At 39.7% G+C, this 26,215-nt stretch overlaps 1 protein-coding gene across 6 annotated transcripts in view; it reads left to right on the top strand.

Annotated features, from left to right (window-relative positions):
• znf385b (zinc finger protein 385B) overlaps nucleotides 1–26,215 on the top strand; it is a 400,240-nt gene that overhangs the window by 327,616 nt on the left and 46,409 nt on the right. For all 6 annotated transcript variants that reach the window (XM_059966779.1, XM_059966780.1, XM_059966782.1 and 3 more), the window contains one exon: nucleotides 14,929–15,085. In XM_059966779.1, coding sequence (XP_059822762.1) covers nucleotides 14,929–15,085 — 157 coding nt within the window. The remainder of the gene's footprint in view (nucleotides 1–14,928; nucleotides 15,086–26,215) is intronic.

Here is a 26,215-nt window from a genome sequence, read left to right as displayed (position 1 = left end):
AAGCAGGATTTTCCATTTCTAATCTAGAGTATTACACTCCTTGCTCACAACACCACTTTGGAGATGCCAAGTGCAGATTGTGTGAGCACTTTACAAAACACCTCCACTCTACTCAGAAGGATGCCCCTGAACTTCTCTTCATTTGTTCTTTATTTGTGCAAAGAACTCCCACTCTGATCTTTGATTTCAGCCTCCCACATGTTCCAGTGATGCCCAGTCCAAGCCTGAACAGCACCTGTCTTCCATCCAGGGAGATTGCAGCCTTGAGGATTTAATAACAATTTTATGAAGCCATGCAGTTTTTTGTTATCCTCTCCCCAGACATGGTTATATTTTGTTCTCTTTTCAGTTTCCAATTAAAGTAATTGTTAGCTTGACAACTTTGGTTCTCACCCTACTTCCCCACCCTCCCATCTCTCTGGTTTGAAACATTCTTGTTTTCTCACCTCTTTCAATTCTGGGTGAAGGGTCATTGACTCATTGACCCTGCATGTCTTCCCATTAATACCTCTTTCACTTCCATCATTTTCTTCTTTCAGGCTGAGTACTTACATCATTTGCTTTTTTTCAGATTTAGATTTCTAGATTTTCAAGTCTTTCACTTTATCAGACAGACCTGGTTTCTGTGCTTTCCCTTGTTTTCATAGGGCCTGCATTCAAACCTTCATTTGATATCATTGCAGTATACTTTAGCCATATTGAGTATAGGTATCATGAAGGTTCATTCCTGAACTGAAAAGAAGTGTGACCTTTGCCTTGATTATTTATTCCACTCATCTGCTTCATTTTCACAATTAATCGGTAAAGCGAAAAGTTTGTCCAGTTTTGCACAATGCCTTTGGAAACCACTTATAGCAACACATTTCAAGCACCCTGCTGTTGTTTCTCATCTCAAAACTTAATTGTGTCATCTCTTTAATGCTGTAAGTTATCTTCAAATTAATAAATAATTACCTAGAAATTAAATAGCAGCTGTGAAGGCTCATTATATACACCTGCTGTGCTGGCCCCAATGGCCATCTTACTGGAGGGTCCACCGCTGGAAATCCTGGTGATCTACCTATGTGTACTGCTGAACCAAGGTCGTTAAAGGAAAGGAAAGTGATGGTTTTATAATGATCTTTTCAATTCAAAATCCATATTGCTAGGCTTACTGGAATATATTGCACGTGTAAATTTCACAGACAATGATTAACACACACAAAACATAATTGGTATTAAGAACAGGTAACTTACTGTTTCGCACGTTATATTTACTGTCACCCAAAGTCCTAATTATCAATCTAAGTTGAGCAGTAGTCAACAAATATTTACGGTATGTTGTTTTAATAACCTTATTAAAACTACTCAATGTTCATTTATGTTTTCTGTAAATCAATTTTGGGAATTTCTGTCATGACTTTGATAAATAGTGAAGTTCAAATTGAAAGCTTGCTGTGTTTCAAACTGGGGAATGGGAGCTTTGCTGTCTGGATCAGTGGAGCTGTAAAATTGGTTGAACAATAAGCACTAAATGCTGGAGGAACTCAGCAGGTCAGGCAGCACCTACAGAGGGAAATTAAACAGCCAGCGCCCTTCATCAGGAATTCAGTGGTACAAATTACAGAAAAAAATGCAGTGGAGGCAAACAATGAGTGCAAGGTAATAACGAGGTAACTTTTGAAGTCAAGAGTCCATTTTATCATATAAGGGTTGGTCAGTAGTCTTGTAAAAGCAAGGTAGAAGCTGTCCTTGAACCTGGAAGTATATGCTTTCAGGCTTTTGCATCTTCTGCCTGATGGTAGTGGAGGGAACATAGACATATAAGAGTACAGCACAGTATGGGCCCTTCAGCTGATGATGTTGTGCTGTAGTATAAACCGTACTCCATCATTATTTAACCCTTTCCTCCCACACAGCCCACAACCCTCCATTTCTCTTATATACATGTGCCTGTCTGAGAGAATTTTTTGAATGTCCCTGTTGCATTGGTCTCCACTATCAAGCTGGGCAGTGTATTCTGTAATCTGCATCACTGAAGTCTACTCTCTGAGCAAAAAGAAAAAAAACCCTGCCTCTGACAGCTCCCCTAAGCCTCCCTCCATTCTCCTTAAACAGGTATCCTCTGGTATTAACCACTACCATGCTGGGGAAAAGATACTGGCAGTCCACTCTATCAATGCTCTTGTAATCTTATAGACCTGTATCAAGTCTTATCTCAAGTCATCTTTCATCCTCCATTACACCAAAGAGAAAAGCTCGAGTTCAGTCAGTCTTACTTCATAAGACATATTCTCTAATCCTGGTAAATCTCCACTGCATACTATCTAAAGCTTCCATCCTTCACCAGAACTGAATGCGATACTCCAAATGTGGTCTAACCAGAGTTTTATAGAGCTGCAACATTTTGTCACAGCATTTGAGCTCAATCCCCTAACTGATGAAGATCAGCAGACCATATACCTTCTTAACCACACTATCAACTTTGAGGGATCTATGGATCTCAGCCCTAAAATCCTTCTGGAGCCAAACATCAGCTTGTAACCAAGGTCCTGCAGCCTGCCCACCACGAGGTTCCTGCATTCTGCCTGCCACCCAGAATCCTCTCGGAGACTGTAGAGCGCTGGAGCACCCAAACAATCTCCAAGCAGCAAAACACAGACTCCAACATTTCCAGATTCACCTTCAAGATGAGAACCCAAGATAAAACTATTGGGGAAAAAATGGTTTCATGATCTATCCAAAGGATGTCGACCAAAAGAGCATTGTACACAGGCGCCATCTTGACCAGAAGTTTACTAGCTTATTTGGAAGCATCTAATTCTGACCTCAGAGGCATCTAGAAATATGGTGAGCATTGTCCAACACCCTCCAGCAGATTATTTTTGAGTGTAGGTTAACAGTTAGATCAGTGCTACAATCTATGCATTGTCAGGTTGGAGGAGCAACACCTCATATTTTGTTTGGGTATTCTTCAACATGGTGGCATGAACATCGATTTCTCTGACTTTTGGCAGAGAAATCCCTCTTCTCCCTGATTTCTCCCTCCCTCTTCCCTGGTCTTCAATTCCCCACTGACTCCCTTATTTCCTCTACTCTTCTCCTCACCTGCCTATCACCTCCCCCTAATAACCCCCCACCTTACCTTTCTCCCATGGTTGACTCTTTTCTCCTATCAGATTCCTTCTTCACTAGCCCTTTATCTTTTGTATGTATTACCTCCCAGCTACTTGCTCCCCCCACCATCTTCCTATTCTAGCTTCTTCCCCTTTCCTTTCCAGTCCTGATGAAGTGTTTACTCATTTCCATAGATACTACCTGACCTGCTGAGTTCTTCCAGCATTTTGTGTGTGTTGCTCTTTGGTTTCCAACACCTGCAGAATCCCTTGCACTTAGAAAATTAACATGTGAGTTCAGAAACTGTTGGCCCATTAATGGTTATCACCTCACCAACCATATTGTAAAACATGCCAAAAAAAATCTTGAAATGGAGCATTTATGTCTTAGTGTTTCTCCAACTGGATTATTCTTTGTGACAGCTTCTAAGTTGGTTGTTTAATTGTGGAATGGATTTGAATATCTACTGACACACACAAAATGCTGGTGGAACACAGCAGGTCAGGCAGCATCTACAAGGAGAAGCATTGTCGACGTTTCAGGCCGAGACCCTTCGTCAGGATTGAATATCTGCCGTACTGTATATGAAAATTAAATACACCATTAGTATTTTTTTACTTTTTTTAAATATCTAAAACCTATTGATGAGTAGTGCAAACTACAAATATACTATTCTCTAGACAATGAATGAACTGTTGCGCTTTCAATTTTTTTTCATTACATTCCTAATTGGCTGTTGAAATCAGTTTAATCATTGTATACTATTCATTGTGGAGCTAATTCTAAAATGAAGAGTTTAACCAAATAAAGTTAGTAACTTGTTCTCATTACTTACTTAAGCCAATCACCACTGCTGGAGAATAGGTCACCGCCTGTAGCTTTCTAGACTCCTCTGACATGGGCTAGTCTTTCAAGTTGTCCCCAGGTGTAGCCCATCTTCAAAGCATCTTCCTCTCCAAGGAGTGAGATCTTTGGAGCTTCTGTTGGTGTATCTGTAGCTCTGGGTTGGAGTTAGTATCCCCATGCCCAACCCTCCTCCTTTTGCAGCCAGGTTTAGACCTGTACATGGAGGAGTTCACTCACATTGCAGGTAAGTGAAACACTTGTAATGTAGGTGCTATTTTAATCTTCGAAGATGAGTCTGAGAAGGAATAGATCTCAACAATAAACAGAACATTCTGCAGATGTTGTAAATCCAGAGCAACGCACTCAAAATGCTGGAGGTGCTTTGAGCCCTAAAGCATATTTATTTTGCATATTAGTAGCAGGTCACCGTGCAGATACTGACGTGCCTGCACTTGTCTCTGAGCTTTGCGAAGACAGTTCTCCGAATTGTGAAGTAGGGACACACTATCATCTTGAAGTGATGTTCTTGCTTTGTAAGATCATGAACTTTTCTTACTAATGCTGCTGGAGGTCTCACTGAGAGAGAGCTAAAACAATTTTACCTATGTTGTGTCGCAACTGTAAGCTATTATCACTGTGCTTTGGGATTACCATGGTAGGAATTTTGCCTTTTAACATTACACTGCTGGCCCAGTCCAATCTGCAACAACTGGATATTTTGGGGCGCCACGTTGGTGCAGCGGTTAACATGATGCTATTACAGCTCAGGGCATCAGAGTTCAGAGTTCCCAATTCCAACATCCTCTGTAAGGAATTTGTATGTCCTCACTGTGAATGCATGGGTTTCCTCAGGGTATTCTGGTTTCCTCCCACAGTGCAAAGACGTGCCGGTTAATAGGTTAACTGGTCAGTGTAAATTATCCTGTGATTAGGCGAGGATTAAATAAATGGGTTGCTGTACAGTATGGCTCATTGGGCCAAAAGTTCCTACTCTGCCTTGTATCTCTAAATAATTGGAAAAAGCTGGCTTTCTTGCTGTTCTTTTTATTTTGTTAAAAGGTTGCATTATGATATGAGCTCATTATGATATTATTTGAAGGTTATGGATAACCAATGCCTAGGGCATGTTCCACTGTGTCAGGATCCTTCATTTCCTGACCACCAGACTGCAACCAACCACCTTTGTCAAGAAAGATCATCAACTTTGACCTTTAACAATTGGTATAGATGCACCAATATAAATCATCCTTTCTAGATGCATGACTGCTTGGTCTGGCAGCAGCTCTGCGTGTGACTATAAGGAACTGCAGAGTTATGGATAACAGATACCAGCCTCCCCTCTACGGACTCCATCTGCACATCTCACTGCCTCAAAAAAACAGCCAGCTGAAACACAGCGGTGAGGTCCAGGCCCAGAGCCTGTCGAATTGACAGGGCCCGAGTGAGGAATGTCCTGACGTTTGGACGATTTAAACGCCAAGTCAGATTGGGAAAAAAAAAGCTGGGCGTCAGGACCAGAGGTGGAGGTTGGGCCAGTTCTGTTCACTCTCCGTGACGTTTACTCAGACCTGCACTGAACTGAGGCTGTGGCCTGCTGCAGCTGCACTGCTTTGTGTCTGCAGACTCACCTTCACTCTGGGTGCCATGTGCCTGTTTTTATTGTTTGCACAATTTGTTTTTTTTCTTTCTGAACATTGGGTGTTGTTTTTTTTAAATGGGTTCTCTTTTGGTTTCTTTGTTTTGTAGTTATCTGTAAGGAGACAAATCTCAAGGTTGTGTATTGTATACATACTTTGGTAATGTACATTGAACTTTGAGCAGGATCAAAGACCCCCATCTACTCTAAACATTCTCTCTTCTCTCCTTTTCCTTCAGCAAAAGATACAAAAGCCTGAAAGCACACACTACTTGCTGTTATCAGACTACAATATAGTCTTATAAATGTAACCCTCAGGCTTGCCCAGCTCGTTTTCATCTAGGGGAAACAGCTGTCAGCCCCGCCAAACTGGGTCATCACGTTTGTGTGGATGCTGTGTAATGTACCCCCAGTTACAAACCCACAATGCAAAATATCAGACAGTACACCATGTGCAATTAAATGATTGAACTTTATGAATCTTAATCTGAATATAGGGTTAGTAATGAAAATAAACAATAAAAAAGGCCCAAAGTCAAGTCAAAGTCATGTTGGAGCTCACTCAGTAGTCATTCTTTCACCATCACCTCTTCTGAATGTCACCGAGCTTTGGACCCTCAGATCCCAGTCCACTCCGTCCGATGGTCTACCAGCTTTCTCCACACGCGTCTTCTCTCTTCATCTCTTCTCGACGAAAGACCGTGAAAAAACATCTTCCCAGACTTACAAGACACAGCAACAATCTCTTATTGGCCAACATGCATCCTGTTATCTCCAGCCATAACGCAAACACTGCTGCTACAGAACAACCGTTACCTCAGTGAACATTACAAAGAAGCCATTACTTTATCAGTGAAACCTTACAGCTCGTTACGTATAATAGTCAAGCATTTGGACTCTCAACATCACAATATACATCATTATGATCTTGCACTTCTTTGCTTACCTGCACAGCATTTTCTCCACAGCTAATACACTTAGTGTTACGTTGTTCTAGCTCAATACACTGTGTACTCATCTGATGTTTATGAGCAATATGCAAGAGAAGTTTCTTATTGTGCCTCAGTACGTGGGACATTAATAAGTCAATTCCAATTCCATTCCTTGGCTCGCTTCTATTCATCTAAATCCTGTTTTATTCCTGGAAAACTTTCACTCTCAACTACACTGCCAATTTGGCTGTCATCTGCAGACTTATTAACTCGTAGCAATATTGTCATCCAAATTATTAATATAGATGACAAACAGCAGTGAACCCAGCACTGATTCCTGTGGCACACTACTAGTCAAATGCCTCCAATCTGAATAACAATCCTCCACTACCATCTTCTTTTTCCTTCCAGCAGGCTAATTTGTTTCCTTTTGGCTAGCTCACTCTGGATCACATGACACCTAACCCTCCAGGCTAGTCTACCATGTGAGCCCTTGTCAAAGGCTCTGCTAAAGTCCATTGTGACCACATCTACCATCCTGCTCTTGCCAATCCTCTTGATTACCTCTTCAAAATAAAAAGTTCAAATTTCTGAATTGACTTCACGCAAAACCAGGCTGACTATGCTTTATCACCGCTTTTGCCTCATCATCAACATTTTAGCTATGCTCACTGCTCTAAATTGTCCTTCCAAGTGAGGCGACACTTTACCTGTGAGTTTGTTGGAGTTGTGTATTGCATCCAGTGCTCCCGATGCAGTCTTCATTGTTGAGACCTGACAAAAATTGTGGCATTGCTTTGTTGAGCACCTCCACTCCGGCTTTAAAGAAGCACAATTTCCCTATAGTTAGCCATTTTAATCCTTATCCCCAGTCCCATTCTGACATGTCAGTCTGTGAGACCTAATCTTTTGCCATAATGAGGTCGCTCTCAGGATGGAGAAGCAACACCTCATCTTCTGCCTAGGTAACTTCCAACCTGATGGCATAAGCATCAATTTCTCCTTTTAGTAGTTCTTTTATTCCCTCCCTCTTTGCCTTCTATTCCCCATTCTGGTCTCTTACCTCTTTTCCTCACCTGCCTATCACCTCCTCCTTCCCTCCTTCCCTTTCTCCCATGGTCCACTCTCCTCTCCTGTCAGGTTCCTTCTCCAGCCCTTTGCCTTTCCCACCCATCTGGCTTCACCTATCACCTTCTAGCTAGTCCTTCTATTACTTCCCCCCCCCCCCCCCCCGCTTAACTTTTTATTCTGGTGTCTTTCCCCTTCTTCCCCATTCCTGAAGAAGAGCCTTGGCCCAAAATGTCGACTGTTTATTCATTTCCAAAGACGCTGTCTGACCTGCTGAGTTCCTCCAAACATTTTGTGTGTGATGCCTTATCTGTCTTTGCTTTGTCAAATATTTGGAGATCCTGTCTCTCAGTATCTGCTCCATTGCTCTCCCATCACTGAAATTAGGCTCACCAGCCTGTAGTTATCTGGCTTGCCTCTTAAGTAACAGCACAATATTAGCTATCTTCGGTTTTTTGTGCCTGTCTTAAGGTTAAAGCTGATGCAGATACCTCTGCCAGGGTGCCTGCAATTTCATTCCAGCAGCAGAGCAGGATTTTAAGGTGATTCCCCATCAGTGGACTTGTGCAATAAATTCTGAATGACCCCATGTAATACTTTGAAAATCACTTCCCTGAAGAACATAAATATCTGTCTCATTAAATCATGAGTTTGTTCCTTTAAATCTTGGTTGGAATTTTAACAAAGGGCAAAGATTTGCTGATGTACTTGCAATTAAGCATGTATTTGCATGTTGGCCCTTGGGACCCAGTTACTACAACAGCGAAGTGGTTGGCACTTCTACAAAATGTGCATAGATTAACCGGCGCCAGTTACCAGTGATGAGCCAAACATAGTTAGCTCATCCCTTTCTCTGAACTTGTTAAAATTTTGCTCCAATAAACCTCAAGGGTTGATCAAAATTCGAGATCAAACAAGCAATGTACACAATACAACACCCACAACTCAGTGTTTTAAGAAAAGCTTCTGCCCCTCTACTATCAGAGATCTTGAATGGTCACCTCAGTATTTGTCCTTTGCACTCCCTACTTTTAAGTTATAGTTTTTTTTGTCTTGCGCTGTACTGCTGCCAAGAAACAACAAATTTCACGACATATGTCAGTGATAATAAAACTTGATTCTGATTGATTCTTCTTCACAAAGCAAAATGTGACAAGAAACCTCTCCAGGTTTCAGCAGAAACAGCAAACAGGGATCTCTGGCCTGAATCCCAAAGTTTAAAGGCAAACATAAACAATTAAATTTTACTCCTCTCAGCTTTGCTGCAGATTCATTCTTTTGCATGACAGCAGCGATTCAATCTCAGGCCAAGTCCGGAGGGGATCTAACTACTAACTACCATGGAATATTTTGCACTAATTTTAAAAACTCCAGCAGAGGGTTATCCAATGTAGTTTGTGAGTCATAAGTACTCTTTTGGGTCAAGGGAACCATGCCATTTGTGCTTTGAATTTTAAAGGTTCTTACCCATATGTAGGCCCATGATTAAACCACATGGTCTTTCAAAGCACATTATGTTCAGTTTTAACATTGACTTCTCTAACTTCCGTTAATGCCCCTCCTCCCCTTCTTACCCCATCCCTGACATATTTAGTTGTTTGCCCATTCTCCATCTCCCTCTGGTGCTCCCCCCCCCCCACCTCCTTTATTTCTCCCGAGGCCTCCCGTCCCATGATCCTTTCCCTTCTCCAGCTCTGTATCACTTTCGCCAATCACCTTTCCAGCTCTTAGCTTCATCCCACCTCCTCCGGACTTCTCCTATCATTTCGCATTTCCCCCTCCCCCCACTACTTTCAAATCTCTTACTATCTTCACTTTCGGTTAGTCCTGACGAGGGGTCTCGGCCCGAAACGTCGACAGCGCTTCTCCCTATAGATGCTGCCTGGCCTGCTGTGTTCCACCAGCATTTTGTGTGTGTTGTTTTATGTTCAGTTTTAGGTATTTTGATTCATTTCCTTGGAAAGAAGCTTATTTTTCATAGGTAATTAGAATAATTTAAATCTTTTTTTGAACATTGAGTGCAATTTGAAAAAGTTAATCCATAATTATTCACTAAAATTCTTCAAAATTGAGCCCTCAGCCATTAATAATGAAAATTCACGCTTCATTGAGCCACAATGCCTCATAGTATCAAGCAGCAAGATTAGGTGATTTCTGGAAGAAATTTCACTGTTAGTGCCATGAATATTCAGTGTTTCAGTGGGAGTTACGGGTCTGTTGTGACGTAAACCAAAACAGTGTAATATGGATGACTGTGAGGAAATGCATTTTAAGAGGGAAAGGAAGAAAAAAGTAATGGGAACTGGAACGATAGTGGTGTGTGTGGAGAGCTAGGAGTATCAGATTATTCAATTACATGTCTTTCCCAAGATCAAAAAAGTGCTGGATGTTATATACATGGAATAGAATGCAAGAATGAAGTTATTTCAGTTTGTATTAAACATTAGGTCAGTGTTATAAAGTATTGTGCCCCATTGCGAAAGGCCCTAAAATATTAAAAATACATATATTGTAGATCCATCAAACTCATTTCAATATGGAAGCTGATGGTTCTGAGGAGAGCCCTCCCCTATATTAAGGCAACTACCAATGTAGCAATGAAGATTTTTAACCCAGGATATATTGTACTGTGCAAAAGTCTCAGGCACGTGTATACAGTTAAGATGCCTAATAGTTTTGCACAATACTGTAATTGGCAACGTGAAGTGGAGAGTGAGTTTGTAAATTTGGCAGGAGCAAGCGATGTTGGGAAAAGAAGGGGTAAAGCACCGTGGGAGGGGTATGGCACAGGTGTAAGAGGAGAAGTGCTAGGGCAGGGGGAGGGGGTGTCGTGGGTGCAGACACACCTATCCCTGAGGCATCAGGCATGGTCATTTAACTCCAAAGAATTGATCATTATGGATGTTTCTCTGGTGCTTCCTTTTCCCTCTCTTCCCCCTTTCCCTTTTCCCAACCATGATTCCCCTCTCCCTGTCCCCTTCCCACTCTCAGTCCACAATAGAAACCCATATCCGAATCAGGTTTAGCATCACTCACACGTCATGAAATTTGTTTTCTTTTGCAGCATATACATACTTTTGCACAGTACTGTAACAGCTTGTAAAGGGGTTTAGATAGTGATTAAGAAAAGATATTTTGTCTAGTTTTGTAATAGTGTCAAAGAGCCATCAATGACTTACCATGTTCACATAAGTAAAAGGTTTTTTTAAATTCTGTTCCAAATGTTAATAATATAATTCAGTTTACCACTTCAGTGCACTACTTTGTAAGTGCTTCTTAGAGATATAAAGGCTGATGCTTCACTGTTTGCTCAGCCACTTAGCTTCAAATTGCTTGCAAACCTGTAAAATATAATTTATTCAGTGGTGTATTAATAATTTGTAAATGATTTATGTGTATGTTTTGCATATAGGTTTCATGCTTAGATGCATATCAGCTTTTGAAATTGAACTTTTCCTGTAGATCGCTGGGTTTAAGCGCTGACACTCAGTGTTCATGTATTCCTATAGTGACAGGAGATGAAGTTGGTTATACAATTGGCAATATAGAAAAATGTAACCACAGTGCTCAAGCATGTTGGTGAAATAAAATTGTGTATCTTTTTAGCCTTATTAAATTCTTAGATTGTTTATTTCACTACAAAGATTAAATATAGCGGCTTCACTATCTAATATGACATTCAGAGCTGTTTTATGGCATGTTACTTGAAAATCTGACCTGTTCCTGAAAGTTCTGGTGTAAATTTGACATTTAGTTTTCCCAAACTCTGCTATTATTATGTGATTATATATTATTATATTGAACTTCCTAGATTACTGTTTTAAAGTGCTTTTTTTGACATTGAGTACAGGCCTCAACAGCAATGTCCACTATTCATGAACAAAGTTATTTAAAAAAAAACACATTCTGCTGCTCTCTGCATATATTGGAGATATAGCAGTCTCTGTACGCTGATTCATGTGAGGCAGATGTCTGGATGTACAAGTGTGTAAACTCCATCACTTGCAAACACTCAACCTATTTACAGCTCACACATGTGAAGGAGCATCTGAGAGATTGGCCGTATGGATTTGCTGGCTGTTGTGGGGCTGCAAGCATCTTCAATCATCTGCGAATTTGGTTCAGGGTCCCAATTCAATTTGCAAACTGTTCAGTTTGCGGACAGTTCATGAGAATGGAATCCTGTTAAAATCTGTAGTTTATTTCTCAATCTAATTTTTAAAAACATAAAATATTTTATGTTTTAAAAAGAAAGAGTGCTTTTTTTAAATTATGTTTTTGTTTCATATTCAATACCATAAAATAATAGGTATAGATAGGGTAAATGTAAGCAGGTTTTTTCCACTGAGGTTGGGTGGGACTACAACCAGGATTCATGGGTTGAGGGTGAAAGGTGAGAAGTTTAAGGGGACCATGTGGGGAAACTTCTTCACTCAGAGGGTCATGAGAATGTGGAACGAAGCTCGATGTTTAAGAGATATTTGGATAGGTACCTGGATGGTAGGGGTACAGAGGGCTATGGTCTCAGTGCAGGTCGATAGGAGTAGGCGGTATAAATCCTGGTTGATGGGCTGAAAGTCCTGGTTCCTACAACTCCAATAATTTTATATTGGTAACATTGCTGCTAATGAAAGATGAATTATTTAACATACATGCAAGTTCACCTATCTGTAAAGAAGTTCCAGTGGCTGAATTTCCGCAGGGTTGTTATGATCATTCTCAGTAACTGGCATAAAATTAGCAGAACCTAGCGTAATTCTAGCTTTCAAGAGCTTCTAAAATAGGCTTCTTTAATTATTAAACAAAAGCAGAAAATGCATCTGTGGAGAGCGAAACAGAGTGAACATTCCAGGTTGTTGACCTTTCATCGGAAAAGTTTAAAAATCACCCTTATTTTAAGTTGCAGAATTGGGGGGGGGGGTGCGGAGAGGGTGTTGAGAGAATGAGGATGATAAGGTACTCTGAGTGTTCACATTGGAAATATTGTTTGTTTGGAGATGTAGCATGGTAGCAGGTCAATCTGGCCCAACAAGTCCACACCGCACAGTTACGCCCACGTGACCATTTACCCTACTAACTCATGCATCTCTGGAATGTGGAGAGAAACCAGAGTACCCGGAGGAAACTTGTGCAGTCATGGGGAGAACATAAAAAGTCCTTACAGACAGTGGCGAGAATTGAACCTGCAAAGCATAACACTCACCATTATGTGACTGTGCTGCCCCCAAATTTTATTTCAGACATCCAGCATCTAAAGCTGCATCTTCTTCAAACTATTTATATAGTGATTGTTAATGTTTTCTGATTGTGCTGTGGTTTTCCCCAACGATCAACTAACACGGTTGCATTTTTGAGCAGTTCATTTCTGCAAAGTATGAACTTATGCCTTGTAAGTGATAATTCAAATAATAGCATTCCATTTGCTTTTGATGAAATCCTGGAACCTTTTCATATTAAAGTGTGATATCAATGCATATTTTTGTTACCCGAAGTTCATGTTAACAGTTTATTTTGGGGACCTTCCAACCGTATTGGGGGTGGGGGGGGGAAGCACTGAAAGCTTAATTTCATTTCAAAACCTGTTTTCACAAAAGAGGATTTTTGCCAGTGAAGATGAAATCATGAACAATGAAAGGCAGTCACGATAACATACCAGAGGTTAATGAATTAAATTATATGGCATTAAATGATTGTTTCCAGTAGGATACTTCAAAAGTTAATCCTATCATTTTGAATAAATAATTTATGTAAAGATTAGCTGGAAATAACTTGTTTGCTCTATCTGTAGCTATTTCTCCCACAACTTTGGATAAACGGAACCAGGACAGAGTCAAGGGAATGACCTTAAAATAGAACATAAATTTCATCATTTCCATAATTTTTTTCCTCCTGGTCAGTGTCAATTAAAACTGACCAGAGCAATTTAAACTGAAGAAGGATGTTAACTTGGAAGAGTAAAATGAAAAAAAATCTTCATGCAGTGTTCTACACTTGAACTGTACCCATGGTTCTTAAAGCTAGAACTACTAATCACAATTGAGTTAACCATCAGCAAGCAAAGTCATTTCAAAACAGGAATTATCTGGTGGGTAAGGTAATCTCAAGTGGCTTTTGTGCACATCAAGTGTGTTGCTGAAAATGATGAGAATGGGAGAGATGTACTTTCAGATCTGGTAGAGAATGGTGTACAATACCATACAGAGGATCTATTGAGATGCAGAAATTTTTAATTTAGATGTACAGATTACAGGCTGGTGAGAGATGGTATATTTTTAAAAAATTCAAATTACTTTTATAGAAGTAAAAATGCCACTTAGTAATATACAGCAATTTTCTCATTGATATACAGCCAGTATCCTACAATTGCACTTTTTATTTATGAAATTATTTGTGTTTCAACAGGTCTCATGTATATAGATGGGGATTGATTGAAGTGAGACATTGACAGTAGGAGGTTACACTGATATTGCAGGCTAAGGGTTTGTTGCAAATATCAGCAGAAAGACTTACTCGTAGCTAAATGACGAAGTAAGCCTTTCTCGAGTGCGATGAATTCTCTTCTGCTTTATTTGTCAAAATAGCATGTGTTCTACAATTATGAATGGCCAAATAAATGGTTTTACAGTATTAACATGGAAAACAGATTTATTGTCGTTTTATACTTAATTGTCCATTACCTGTAAGTTTCTGTATAAAAACAATTCACTGAATTTCTGGATGAATTCTTTACCTTTTGAGATTGCAACTGATAATGCTACTGTACATGTATTTCATTAACTTTTTAAAATAATTTGGAAGCAACAATTAAGCTAATCAATTGTGTTCCTAATACTACAGACATCTTTTCTCAGAGAAGATATCTAAACACAGTCAAAAACACTTTTGTTACGTGCTCCCTAGTTTGTATGATCTGTGTCCATTGTTTCCTGGCTTGTTTCAATTCTGCCAACACAGTGAGCTGTATCCAAGATAGATATTTGGAATGATACAACCATGTGTTCTAGGAACATCTTTGCATGTATCAGCCAAGTGTTTTCCATACTGTGTATTTTTACTTGCAGCACTGTGCTTCACATAGTCACTCTCTCTCATTGTGTTAGTGGCATGCTTCCTATAAGTTCCTTTGTTTGAGTAGAATAATGATATTAACAAGTTGAGTTAATACAAATCTTTCAATAGAGGCACCCGTTTAACATATTAATTACTGAAAATATTGGTGGCTATTTTCTTGCAAAGGCTGATTGTGTATGGTGCCTATTATTGAAAGTTCTTTTTGTATTGTTGTCTGTAAAGTTAGTGAAAGTATGAGAAATGAGCCTGATTGCACGGTTCATTTGTTCTCCTTTGTAGAGCCAAGCCGAGGCACACTACAAAGGCAGTAAACATGCCAAGAAGCTCAAAGTACTGGAGGCCACGAAAAAAAAGCAGAAAACTGCTTCTACCAAGGACAGCACAAAGGCCATCACCACAACCACTGCAATCACTCCCAACAGCTCAGAGAAAACAGGTTAAAACTAACTTTTGTTCTCCTCATTTGTGTACTTTCTTTTATTTGTGTTGTATGTTTGCATGTTAGTGCTTATTTCTGCTTTTATTGCTACACATTTTATTAATGCTGTTTGCTTGATCCTTGACTGGCTGACTAATTATTTAAGAATGATGGAACAAATAGCATTTTAAATACAACCTCTATCGGTACAACAGTAATTTGTTCCATTGTATCAAGTGGTTTGATAAACTATTTTAGTTCCATGAAATGATAAATTATATGTTCAGCTATGTCCCAAATTCTCTATGGTTTTTCATACAATCCACTCTGATAATTGCATATTTTCCTCACTTTTCCAGTCACTCGTGCTGGGCAAATCAGTCTGTTGAATAAAGAGAATTGAGAACTATTCAAAGATAAAAAAATTCCTAAAGAAGTCAGGAATTGTCATAGTCTCTGCGATACTAGAGAGGACCATTCAACCAATTAGAGATAATTTTACAAAACCACTCAGCACCATGGACTTGTAAAATTACATGTTACACTGGCTGGGTGCTCCATTTTTCAGAAAGTCTTGTGCACGGGTCAGTAACTTTAGTTTCAATTAATATTATTTGACTACTTTATAATTTATCTCCTGTGTTATAATATGTGTGACAACAAGCAAGTTAAATGAATGTAGAGCATTCTGTAACAAATGTAGTTTTATTTCAGAGTTTTTTGTCTCACTTCACATCAGCACAAATTGCATTCTAAAAGTCTATAATTAGAAAAATACGATACAAAATTTTATCTATAATGGCATATGTTGACTAGTTAATAAAGTCACAAAGCTTTTTAATGTTTTCTCTGAACCTCTTCTGCTGATGTTAGTTTCCAAGATTTTTCTTGCATAGGCTCTGTTCTATATACTTCTACCTCAAGGGCTTTTTCGCTTCATTTCTCAGAACAGCTGGTGAATAACTGAATATTTCTTGTGGCAGTTCTAATTTATTATTCAGGAAATAGATTCTATAAAGAATTAGTGACTCTTTGAGTTCTCATCATTGCAATAACAACATCTGAAAATTCCATTGCAATTGTGCTTTCATTAAATAATAATTTCAATGCTGAAAGCATTTGTTTTGGTTTCACTGATAGTTCATTGTTTTACCCAAGTATAACATCTGGAGGCACTTTGTAGTGTTTTCAGAAAAACTTTGATGCTGAGCCAAACCAGGAGATGACAGGGCTGATGATCAGAAATTTGGTCATGGAATTAGGAATCATCTTAAAGAGGAAAGAACTTGTGCGTCTTTGGGGAATAAAATTCAATGCTTATTGCTTTGGCAGCTCAAAATGATGCCTTTAGTGGTGGAGATTCTCAAGAGACTGGAGTTACAGAATTGAAAGACTGTAGGTTTCTCGGAGTTTCAAAGTGCTGGCGATCATGGAAGAATGCAGATTGAGAAATTTTAAAGCAATGGTTATTATTAAATAGGAGCAGGTACAGTCAATGTTTATTAGAGCATTGAGTGAACAGTACTGATTGCTCAGGGTTGGAGGAGCAAGTTTTGAATAGCCTTGTGTTTGGAATGAAGGAGTTAGAAAAGAATGCTTTGATATCACATCTGAAGTTATCAGAAATCATGAAGGCAGCTTCAGCAGCAGATGAGCTAAGAGTAGAATACCTTTGAAAGGGAGGTCTTGCCTAGAAAATTAACCTACGTGCTGGGTTTAATTGCACAAATAGCACTTTAAAGCTCTGCATTGCATGAGTTAAGGAAATAGCACCCATTTGCATTAGGAATGGCACCTAATGTGAAAGTGTCCAGACAGTTGGACAAGCTGTTGACACTAGCATGGCGACGATTCCACGGGTGCCATTCCTTCAGCTATTGACATCATCAATGTGCGTGATGTCCATTTCCAGGCATAAATTGGCCTTTTGGGTGCAACTTATCGCTTTCATTGTTCACTCACAGTTCAACTAGGAGTGCATCGTGCTACTTTCCAGCTTTGTTCGTGATTTGAAGGGACACTACTGACATCAAGACTCCTGGGCACCTTCAGAACTCACTGGGGGCTGCTCAAGCACCATCCAAAGTCTTCAGAGTATGCTGCAACTCACAGTGAGTGCTTTTTCCTGCATTTAAGTGCTCACATACTCATGCAAAAGGGGCCTCAGTAGTCAGATCTATGGAAGCTATCTATACTGGGGGAATCAATTTGGTGAAAATTGGATAGGGACCACAGTCAGGAGACATGCACATACATACTAAAGAATAATCTGTTCCCAAAGTGTTCAGAGATAAGTAGTGTAGTATATTTAATATCTCAGTAACATTTGAGTAATATTGTAACTACATTGTTTTATTAAGGATTCTTTATTTACATAGTTCTTTTATGGGTTATATATAAGAAGTATATATGTGTCATCACCTCACCACATCATATTTGAGTAACTCACTAAAGTAAAATTAAATAAAACTAAAAGTACATGCATTTTCCCCGGCTCCTGTGTCTTTCTTTCAAATAGTTTTATGTTTTGAAGTTACAAAATAAAACAATGCCGATAAGCTAGTTTTAAAACAAACCCGAGATGACTACCTGTGAAGAAAAGCATATACAGTCAGCCCTCCTTATCCGCGAATTCAACCAATTGAGAAAACCGGGAAGTGCTCTTCCAGCACTTGTCGTTCGAGCATGCACAGACTTTTTTTCTTGTCATTATTCCCCAAACAGTGCAGTATAACAACCATTTTACATAGCATTTACATTGTATAAGGTATTATAAGTAATCTAGATGATTTAAAGTATACGGGAGGATGTGTGTGGGTTATCATGGATTGAGATCTAAAAAAATCAGAAGTTCTCTTACTAAGTAAGTCAGAACAGGTATATCCTGTATTATTTACCGTCAGTTAGTCAAACGTTTGTCTTCGTATATATTTTACCTTTCTATGCATATAAAACGCTTAAGAACGTATGTTTCTCTGGAACGGAAGTTCTCGAGTTTGATCCAGTGTCAGATTGCTCCCGAGCGCGCTCTCCACCGTGCCGGGTTGATGTGGAGGATCAAAAACCCAAAACCCAATAATTAAGCCACTGCGTTGCTTAGTGATAATTGTAGCTTTCATCGGGGCAGGGCCTTTCTCACTTTATCCTTTAAAATTGTTCCGTTCATTGACAGACGTAGCCTAACGCTTTTACAATAACCGATGGCTTTTCCAATAACCCTCTTTCCAATAGCTTTATTATTTCCACTTTATTTTCAATCGTGACCGTGATTATTTTCGTGATCAGAAACACTGCGGATTCATAAGTTACTACCGGGTCCTAATGTCCACTGCGCTGAGACAGGTTAAATAAGTTCTGGGGTTCCGCTGGGTCCTGAGAACCACCGCATTAAGACAGGTTGAATAAGCGACTTGAACATCCGCAATTTTTGGTATCGCGAGGGGTCCTGAAACCAATCCCTCGCGGATAAGGAGGGCTGACTGTATTTTTCCTTTGGAAGGAGGGAGAGAGAGAGGGTCTAGTTTAAAAAAGCAGCACATTTTTTCTTTGCAAAGGGAGCGAGATGTTTGAGTTTTTAAAAAGGCAGAAATGGGCAAAATTCATGGGTTCATAAACAGGACTGGGGAAAAAAATAATAATAACAACAAAGTAAACCAGCCAAAATGAGCTTTGCTGATATCATGAAAGTAATGCAGGAACATGTAGAACCAAAAACATTGTTGATTGCAGAACACTTTAGTTTTCATAAGCGGATTCAAAATGTCATTGTACATGACTGAATTGAAGAAATTGTTTGAACATTGTCAGTTCAGTGATGGGTTTAATAATACACTGAGAAATTGTTTAGTTTGTGAAATCTTACAAGAGCGAAAACAACTCCCAACTGAAGCACAACTCACATTTAGAAGAGCAGTTGAGAACAGTGTATCAATGAAAACAGCAGACGGAGATGCTGTTAGGAATGAAAGAGAGCATGAGTAAAACTGCAAATCTAAACTGAAACCTGCCTGGCCGAACAAGTTGTGTTTCCATTGTGGAAGGGGCTCACACACACTAGACAGGTTTAAACGCAAAACTTGCAGAAAATGGAAGAGAAAGAAAGAAAAGGTATTTCAAAGAGAGCACTAATTTGCATGCTGTTGATGAAAACTCTGATAATGAGGAGAATAACACAGAACTGAGTAGACTTGAGATTTACAATGTGAAAACTAACGAGAGATGAGCACTATGGCTTACACCAGAATAAACAGCAAATTAATTAAAATGGAGTTGGTCACTGGCTCAGCTGTTCCAGTCATTCCGCAAAATGAGTTTCAAAGATACTAAACTGAAGCCTGCAGATATCCAACCAAGAACTTATACTGGAGAAAAGATAACTCCTGTGGGAATGATATTCATAATAGTAAAATACAACAACCAACCAGCCACATTGGGTTTGTACATGGTGAAAACAGGAGGGCCAGCATTGTGGGGCCACAATAGGCTGAGGTAACTACAATTTGATTGGAGATCTATCCACCATTTGCATGCCACATCCCCTGCAGTAGAGTTAACTGAAAGTGAATTAAGAAAGGTACTGGATGATGCCACAGCAGTGTTCAGGATGCCATTGGAAAACTCAAACATATACAGGGCAAAATAGTGCTAAATGAAAATTCCACACCCATGTTTTACAAAGCTCATTCAGTTTCTTATACCATAAAGTAGCCAGTGAGCTAGATCGCATGGAGGCTGAAGGAATTCTTCCAAGATTGAGTGGAGTCCATGGGCAATGCCAATTGTCCCAGTGGCCAAGAGGATATCTGTTAGGATCTGTGGTGATTTTAAGGTCACCATCAACCCATACTGAAAGTAGATCAATGCCCTTTGCCCAGGATAGAGGATATCTTTGCAAACCTTTCTGGAAGGATACACTTTAGCGAAGTGGACTTAGCCAAGGCCTACCTACAGATGAAGATGGAAAAACAGTCCAAAGTGTTTCTCACCATAAACACTCACAAAGGACTTTATTGCTATAATAGGCTTATTTCTGGAGTCACATCTGCACCTGCATTCTGGCAGAAAGTTACAGACTGGGTGATGCGAGACTGCCCAGGCGCTCAGTGTTACCTGGATGACATCATTGTTATCAGTGAGGATGACCAGGAACATCTCCAAAATCTCAAGACATTATTAAAAGGATTAGAAGATTGTGGGCTCAAAGCATGATGCAACAGGCATGAATTCTTTAAGCCAAGCATCGCTTATTGTGGTCACACCATTGACATACAAGCATTACACAAGTATGCTGAGAAAATTGGATACCCCAAGACGTGTCACTGTTGCAGTCCTGGCTACGCTGCTCCACCCATTGAACTCATTACTACAGATCGGGAAGAAATGGCAATGGACAAAACAGTGCGATGTGGCTTTCCAAACAACAAATCTTGACTTTGGTGACGTCAGATATTGTACTCACACATTATAATCCTCATTGTCCAGTGAAGCTTGCCTGTGACACCTCACCTTATGGCGTCAGTGCAGGCATGTCACATGTTATGAGTGATGGCAATGAACACCCCATAGCCTTTGCATCAAGTTCCCTTACTGCTGCAGAGAAAACCTATGCACAGATTGACAGAGATGCCTTGAGTCTGGTTTAGAGTGTAAAATGCTTCAATCAGTACTTGTATGGGAGAGAGTTATCCACAGCTTCCGTGTTTTTCTTTCAATTAGTTTTATGTTTTGGAGTTACAAACAATAACAGATAATTCTTTAACAGGTATCTGTTGTCTTTGTGTGATGTACAATTATCTTTATGTTGTGAAGGGACGAGATGCTTTTAAGAGATGAGGCTCAAATTAAAAATTCAAATTTATACTCGATATATATATGTCACCATATGCAACAGTGAGATTAATTTTCTTGCAGACATTCACAGTAAATACAAGAAATGAATAGATTCATTTCTATTCATTCATTTCATGTGCACCCAACAGGATAGACAAACAACCAATGTGTAAAAGATAAAAACTGTGCAAATACAAAAAGAACGGAAAAAAAAAGAAATAATAAATAAATAAGCAATAAACACCGAGAAAATGAGACATAGAGTTCTTGAAGGTGAGACTGTTAGTTGTGGGAACAGCTCAGTGATTGGCAAGTGACGTTATCCCTTCTGTTTCAAGAGCCTGACGGTTGAGGGGTAATAACTGGTTCCTTAACTTGGTGGTGCGAGTCCTGAGGCTCCAGTACCACCTTCTTGGTGGCAGCAGTGAGGGCAGAACATGATCTGGATGGTATTAGTCCCTGATGATGGATACTGCTTTCCTGCAACAATGCTCCGTTTAGAGGTTCTCACTGGTGGGGAGGGCTTTACCCATGATAGGCTGGGCTGCATCCACAACTTTTCGCAAGCTTTTCCATTCAAGAGCACTGGTGTTTCTATACCAGACCATGATGCAACCAGTCAATATACTCTCCAACACACTTCTATAGAAGTTCATCAAAGTTTTAGATGACATGTAGAATTTTCACAAACTTATAAGAGAGTCACTGCCATACTTTCTTCCTAATGGCATTTACTTGCAATTAGATGGAAGTGTATGTGGCAGAGTGTCCACAAATATACAAAATTAGGTGAGATGCTTTGGGATACAGCGCAGGAGTATTCACAGGAGTATGCAAAACAATCTAATGTTTTTTAAAAATGTTTTGTCCAATTTTGCACTTTTCTTTGATGAGATATTCGTGCTGCTGACAGGATCCATTCGACACACTAAATATTTGGTGCAATCCATTTTTTGCTAAGGTAGTATTGCTTATCACGTGAATGTATGGTCTGAAATTCATCTCATGGACAAGAATGACAGGAAGCATATGAACAATGTGGTTAAGCTTCAGACATTTGCTGAAAAGGGGACTGGTTTTAGTGTTTTAAGAATGGAGTCTTTGGTGTAAACTGTAGAGTTCCTAATGGTGAGCTTACGTTTTTGCTCAAGCAGTTTTGGATGTCAGGCAAAGCATTTTGGTAATTCAGACAGCGAAGTACTGAGGGCAGTGCTGGCAAGGTAGAGCAAAGATGCTGCCTGCATACATGTGGAAACGGATTTTTCATTCTACCCTACCATATCTAAATCAGTTCCAGGGTGAGTTAGGTCACAGCTTAAAGATGTTGCAGTGAAGGCTACACACTGACTTTGTTAACTTTATTCATGTGCTGTCACTAGTTGTTCAGCAATCATTCAGTTTCACTTCAACTGAAAGGCTTGCTGGTCCATTGTGGTTAAAAGTTAACCACAGTGATGATTTGAAATCTTATTTAGGCCTGACCATGTAAGGTTACCATTGTTAATTCTCTGAAAAACAATAGTGAACCAAGTGTGTTTCCTAGTCTACAAATGTTTTTCTAGTAACGTAGTCAAAATAAATTAGAATCAGAATCAGGTTTAATATCACTGGCATATGTCATCAAATTTGTCATTTTGTGGTAGCAGTACAATGTCATGCATAATAATAAAAGATTATAAATTAGAATAAAAAATAGCTATAAAAATAAATTAAGTGGAGAGAGCAGAAATCATGAGGTAATATTCATGGGTTCGTTGTCCATTCAGAAATCTATTGGCAGAAGGCAAGAAGCCATTCCTGAAATGCTGAGTGTGTGTCTTGTACCTTCTCCTTGATGAGAAGAGGCCATGTCTTGGATGACGAAGGTCCTTAACGATGGATGTCGCCTTTTTGAGTCATCTTCTTTTGAAGATGTCCTTGATGCTGGGGAGGCTGGTGCCCATGATAGAGCTCACTGAGTTTGCAACTTCCTGCAGCATTTTTCAGATCCTGTGCAGTGGCCCCTCCATACCAGACAGTGATGCAACGTTCTAATTAATGAACAAGAGAAGGGAACAAGGATAGATCCTAGTGGTAGTGAAGTAATTGGAAGGAATTCTGAAAGGTAGGATTTATTTGCATATTCACATACTCAATGAATAGCAGTGACCTGGGGAATACAATTGAACATGAAACTTTGAAGTATACACTCAGTGTTCACTTTAGTAGGTACCCCCTGTGTCTAATAAAGTGGCTACTGAGTGTATGTGTTTGGCCTTCTGCTGCTGTAGCCCATCCATTTCAAGGTTTGACGTGCATTCAGAGATGCTCTTCTGCACACGACTGTTGTGAAACACGTGGTTATTTAAGTTACTGTCGCCTTCCTGTCAGCTTGAACCACTGTGACCACCTCAGTATAGTTTTTAGGTGTTTTTGCCCGCAGAGCTGCCACTCACTGGATGGTTTTTGTTTTTTCACACCGTTCTCCAGAGACTACTGTTCATGAAAATCCCAGGAGATCTGCAGTCTCTGAGATTCTGGCACAACCAATAATTCATTCCATGGTCTAAATCACTTAGATCACATTTCTTCCCCATTCTGATGTATATTCTGAACAGCAACTGGACCTCTTGGCTATGCCTGCATGCTTTCATGCACTGAGTTGCTGTCACATGATTGGCCGATTAGACATTTCCATTAAGGAGCAAGTGTACCTCATAAAGTGGCTACTGAGTGTAAGTACAAATTTGCCTGAAAATGGACTGATTAGGGATAGCCAGCCTGGCTTTGTTTGTGAGAAATTGATTGAGATTTTTGAAGAGGCGACTCATGAGGACATGGTGGCAGATGCTGACTACGTAGACTTTAGGAAGTCCTTCGGCACTGCCTTTCACAGTAGGTTGGTCTGGAAGCTTAGGGCTCATGGAATCTGGGGTGAATTAGCAAAACTGGATGCAATGTTGGCTTGTTGATTGCACAGGGTTTTTTAGAATGGAGGCCTGTGAACAGTGGTGTGCCACAGGGATTGGTTCTGGGCCCTCTTTTTTTTTGTCCTTTAATGATTTGGATGAGAATATCGGTGACATGATTAGCAGGTTTACAGATGACGTGGAAATTGGTGGCATAGTGGCCAGTGAAGAAGGCCTTCAACAGGAAACAACTTGGAAAATGGGGGAGGGAAGAGTAGATGGAATTTAACTCAGACAAGTGTGCAGTGATGCATATTAGGAAGTTCCCTGAAAATAGGAACATAGGTAGATAAGGTGATGATGAAGGTGCATGGCATTTTTGCCTTTGTCAATCAGGTACTGAGTGTAAGTGTTGGGGCAACAATTATACAAAATGTCCATTAGTCTCACCAAGTGTATTTGTTATCAAAGTATGCATGCAGTATACAAACCTGAAATTCGTCTTCCCCGCAGACAGTCACAAAACAAAGAACCATAGAGCCAACCCGTTCAAAGAAAAACATCAAACATCAAATCCCTCCTCCCTTCCCAAGCACAAAAGAATCGGGCAAATGGCAACAAAAAAAAACACAAAATATAAAACACCAAAGGCATATTTCAGTGCAGTTCAGTCACCATGCTGAAGGAAGGATGTGAATAAGCTAGAAAGGGCGCAGGAAAGAATCACAAAGTTGCTACTGGATTGGAGAGCTTGAGTTATAAGAAGAGATTGGATAAGTAGGCCTTCTCTCCCATGAACAGAAGAGACTTGGAGATGATATGAATGAGATATATAAAGTTATGAAAGGTTTTGACAAGTTAGAGCTAGTGTCTGGTTTCATAATACTATTCATGGTTTCATGGTTGCATAATACTAGAAGTGTGAGGAAGGAGGTCTAAAGAAGATTTGAGGGGTAGCTTTTTCATACAAAATAATTGGTATCTGGAATAAGCTGTGAGAGAAGGTGCTGGAAGGTACAGTATTTAGGAGTAATGTTGATGGATATTTGAATGAGCAGGGCATAGAGGGATAGGAAATTAATGCAGCAAGTGGGATTACTATGCATAGGCATGTGGGCTGGCATTAGCACGGTGGGCCAAAGGGTCTGTTTCAATACTGAATGACTGTTAGTACATCAAAGGAAGAGTGGAAAGAGGAGCAATTGTGTTTGTTATCTGAGAGAAGGAAGGGAGAAAATTTTATTGATTGTGATATTGATGGTCAGAAGTTTAGCAGGAATATGCTTAAGGGACGAGGTACATGTTGTGCACAAGAACTTTGAAAAGGCATGGGGGTAAGAAAAAAATACCCAGGAAAGATACAAGTTCAGGGATGATACAAAGGAGAACCTTGGGGAACTTTGACCTGATGGGATTGGAGAAAGGAATCAAAAAAGATTATTAATTTTTATTTACAAATACCAGTAATTACTTTGGTCTTTAGTTGTGCTCCAACAATCATTGCCTCACCTCATTACATTCACCAATATGACATTCCTTCTTTCCAACATGACTGTGACTCACAGCGGCTTTCAGCCAATAAAGTATTTTCCAAGCATGGTCACAGCTGGAATGCAGGAAATGCAGCAGTTAATTTGAACAAAGCAATGATATATTGGTTAGATAGACAGCATTTTTTTAACCACAACAGGAAAATTAGGGCAGCTGGTTGACTTCCTGTACAGCAGCGGTTCCCAACCTTTTTTATGCTGTGGACCAATATCATTAAGCAAGGAGTAAATGGGCCCCAGATTAGGAACCCCTGCTCTATCGGGAGTAAGGAAGTTCTAAAGTATTAATGCACATGGGGGTTACTTTCTAACAACTGTGTGCAAATGAGAGTCCATTTGATATTCTTTGCAGGAACCTATCGTCTTTCCAAGCTCATTCTTGAATAGACCAAATCCTTTATCTTTTCATTTTGCAAGGATGAAGAGGATCTGTTGAAGACAACTGTTAGAATTGTTTTGAGAATATGCTGAATGTGATTGAGTAGTGTGCCATAACTTGTCACATTTGAAATAAGGCATGTCATACTGGTGAGTGTAATGAGGTGAGGCAATGATTGTTGGACCCCAACTGGGGACCAAAGGAATTATTGGTATTTCTAAAATGTTTGCTGGATACAGGAGACCTATTTATGTCAGAGCTGAATTCCTGTATTTGAGATTGCTAAAGGATGTTTTGCCATTCCATCCTGGGAAATGAAATGTTCTTCCTGTGATATTATTCCATGATACTTAAGGGTTTTTGCACATGGAAGGACGTTGGTAGGTTAGGTTGGAGAATCTCTCCCATTCTGACCACTGCTGTAGAGGTCAGTGTTTCTACAGAGTATGTAAGCATCCTTCCCTGACTTTTTCCTGCCAGTCTGTAGCTACCTGAACCCTGA

Source organism: Hypanus sabinus, chromosome 4, assembly GCF_030144855.1.
Source record: "Hypanus sabinus isolate sHypSab1 chromosome 4, sHypSab1.hap1, whole genome shotgun sequence".
In the NCBI taxonomy this organism is placed as follows: Eukaryota; Metazoa; Chordata; class Chondrichthyes; order Myliobatiformes; family Dasyatidae; genus Hypanus; species Hypanus sabinus.
This window is presented reverse-complemented; position numbering and strand designations above follow the sequence as displayed.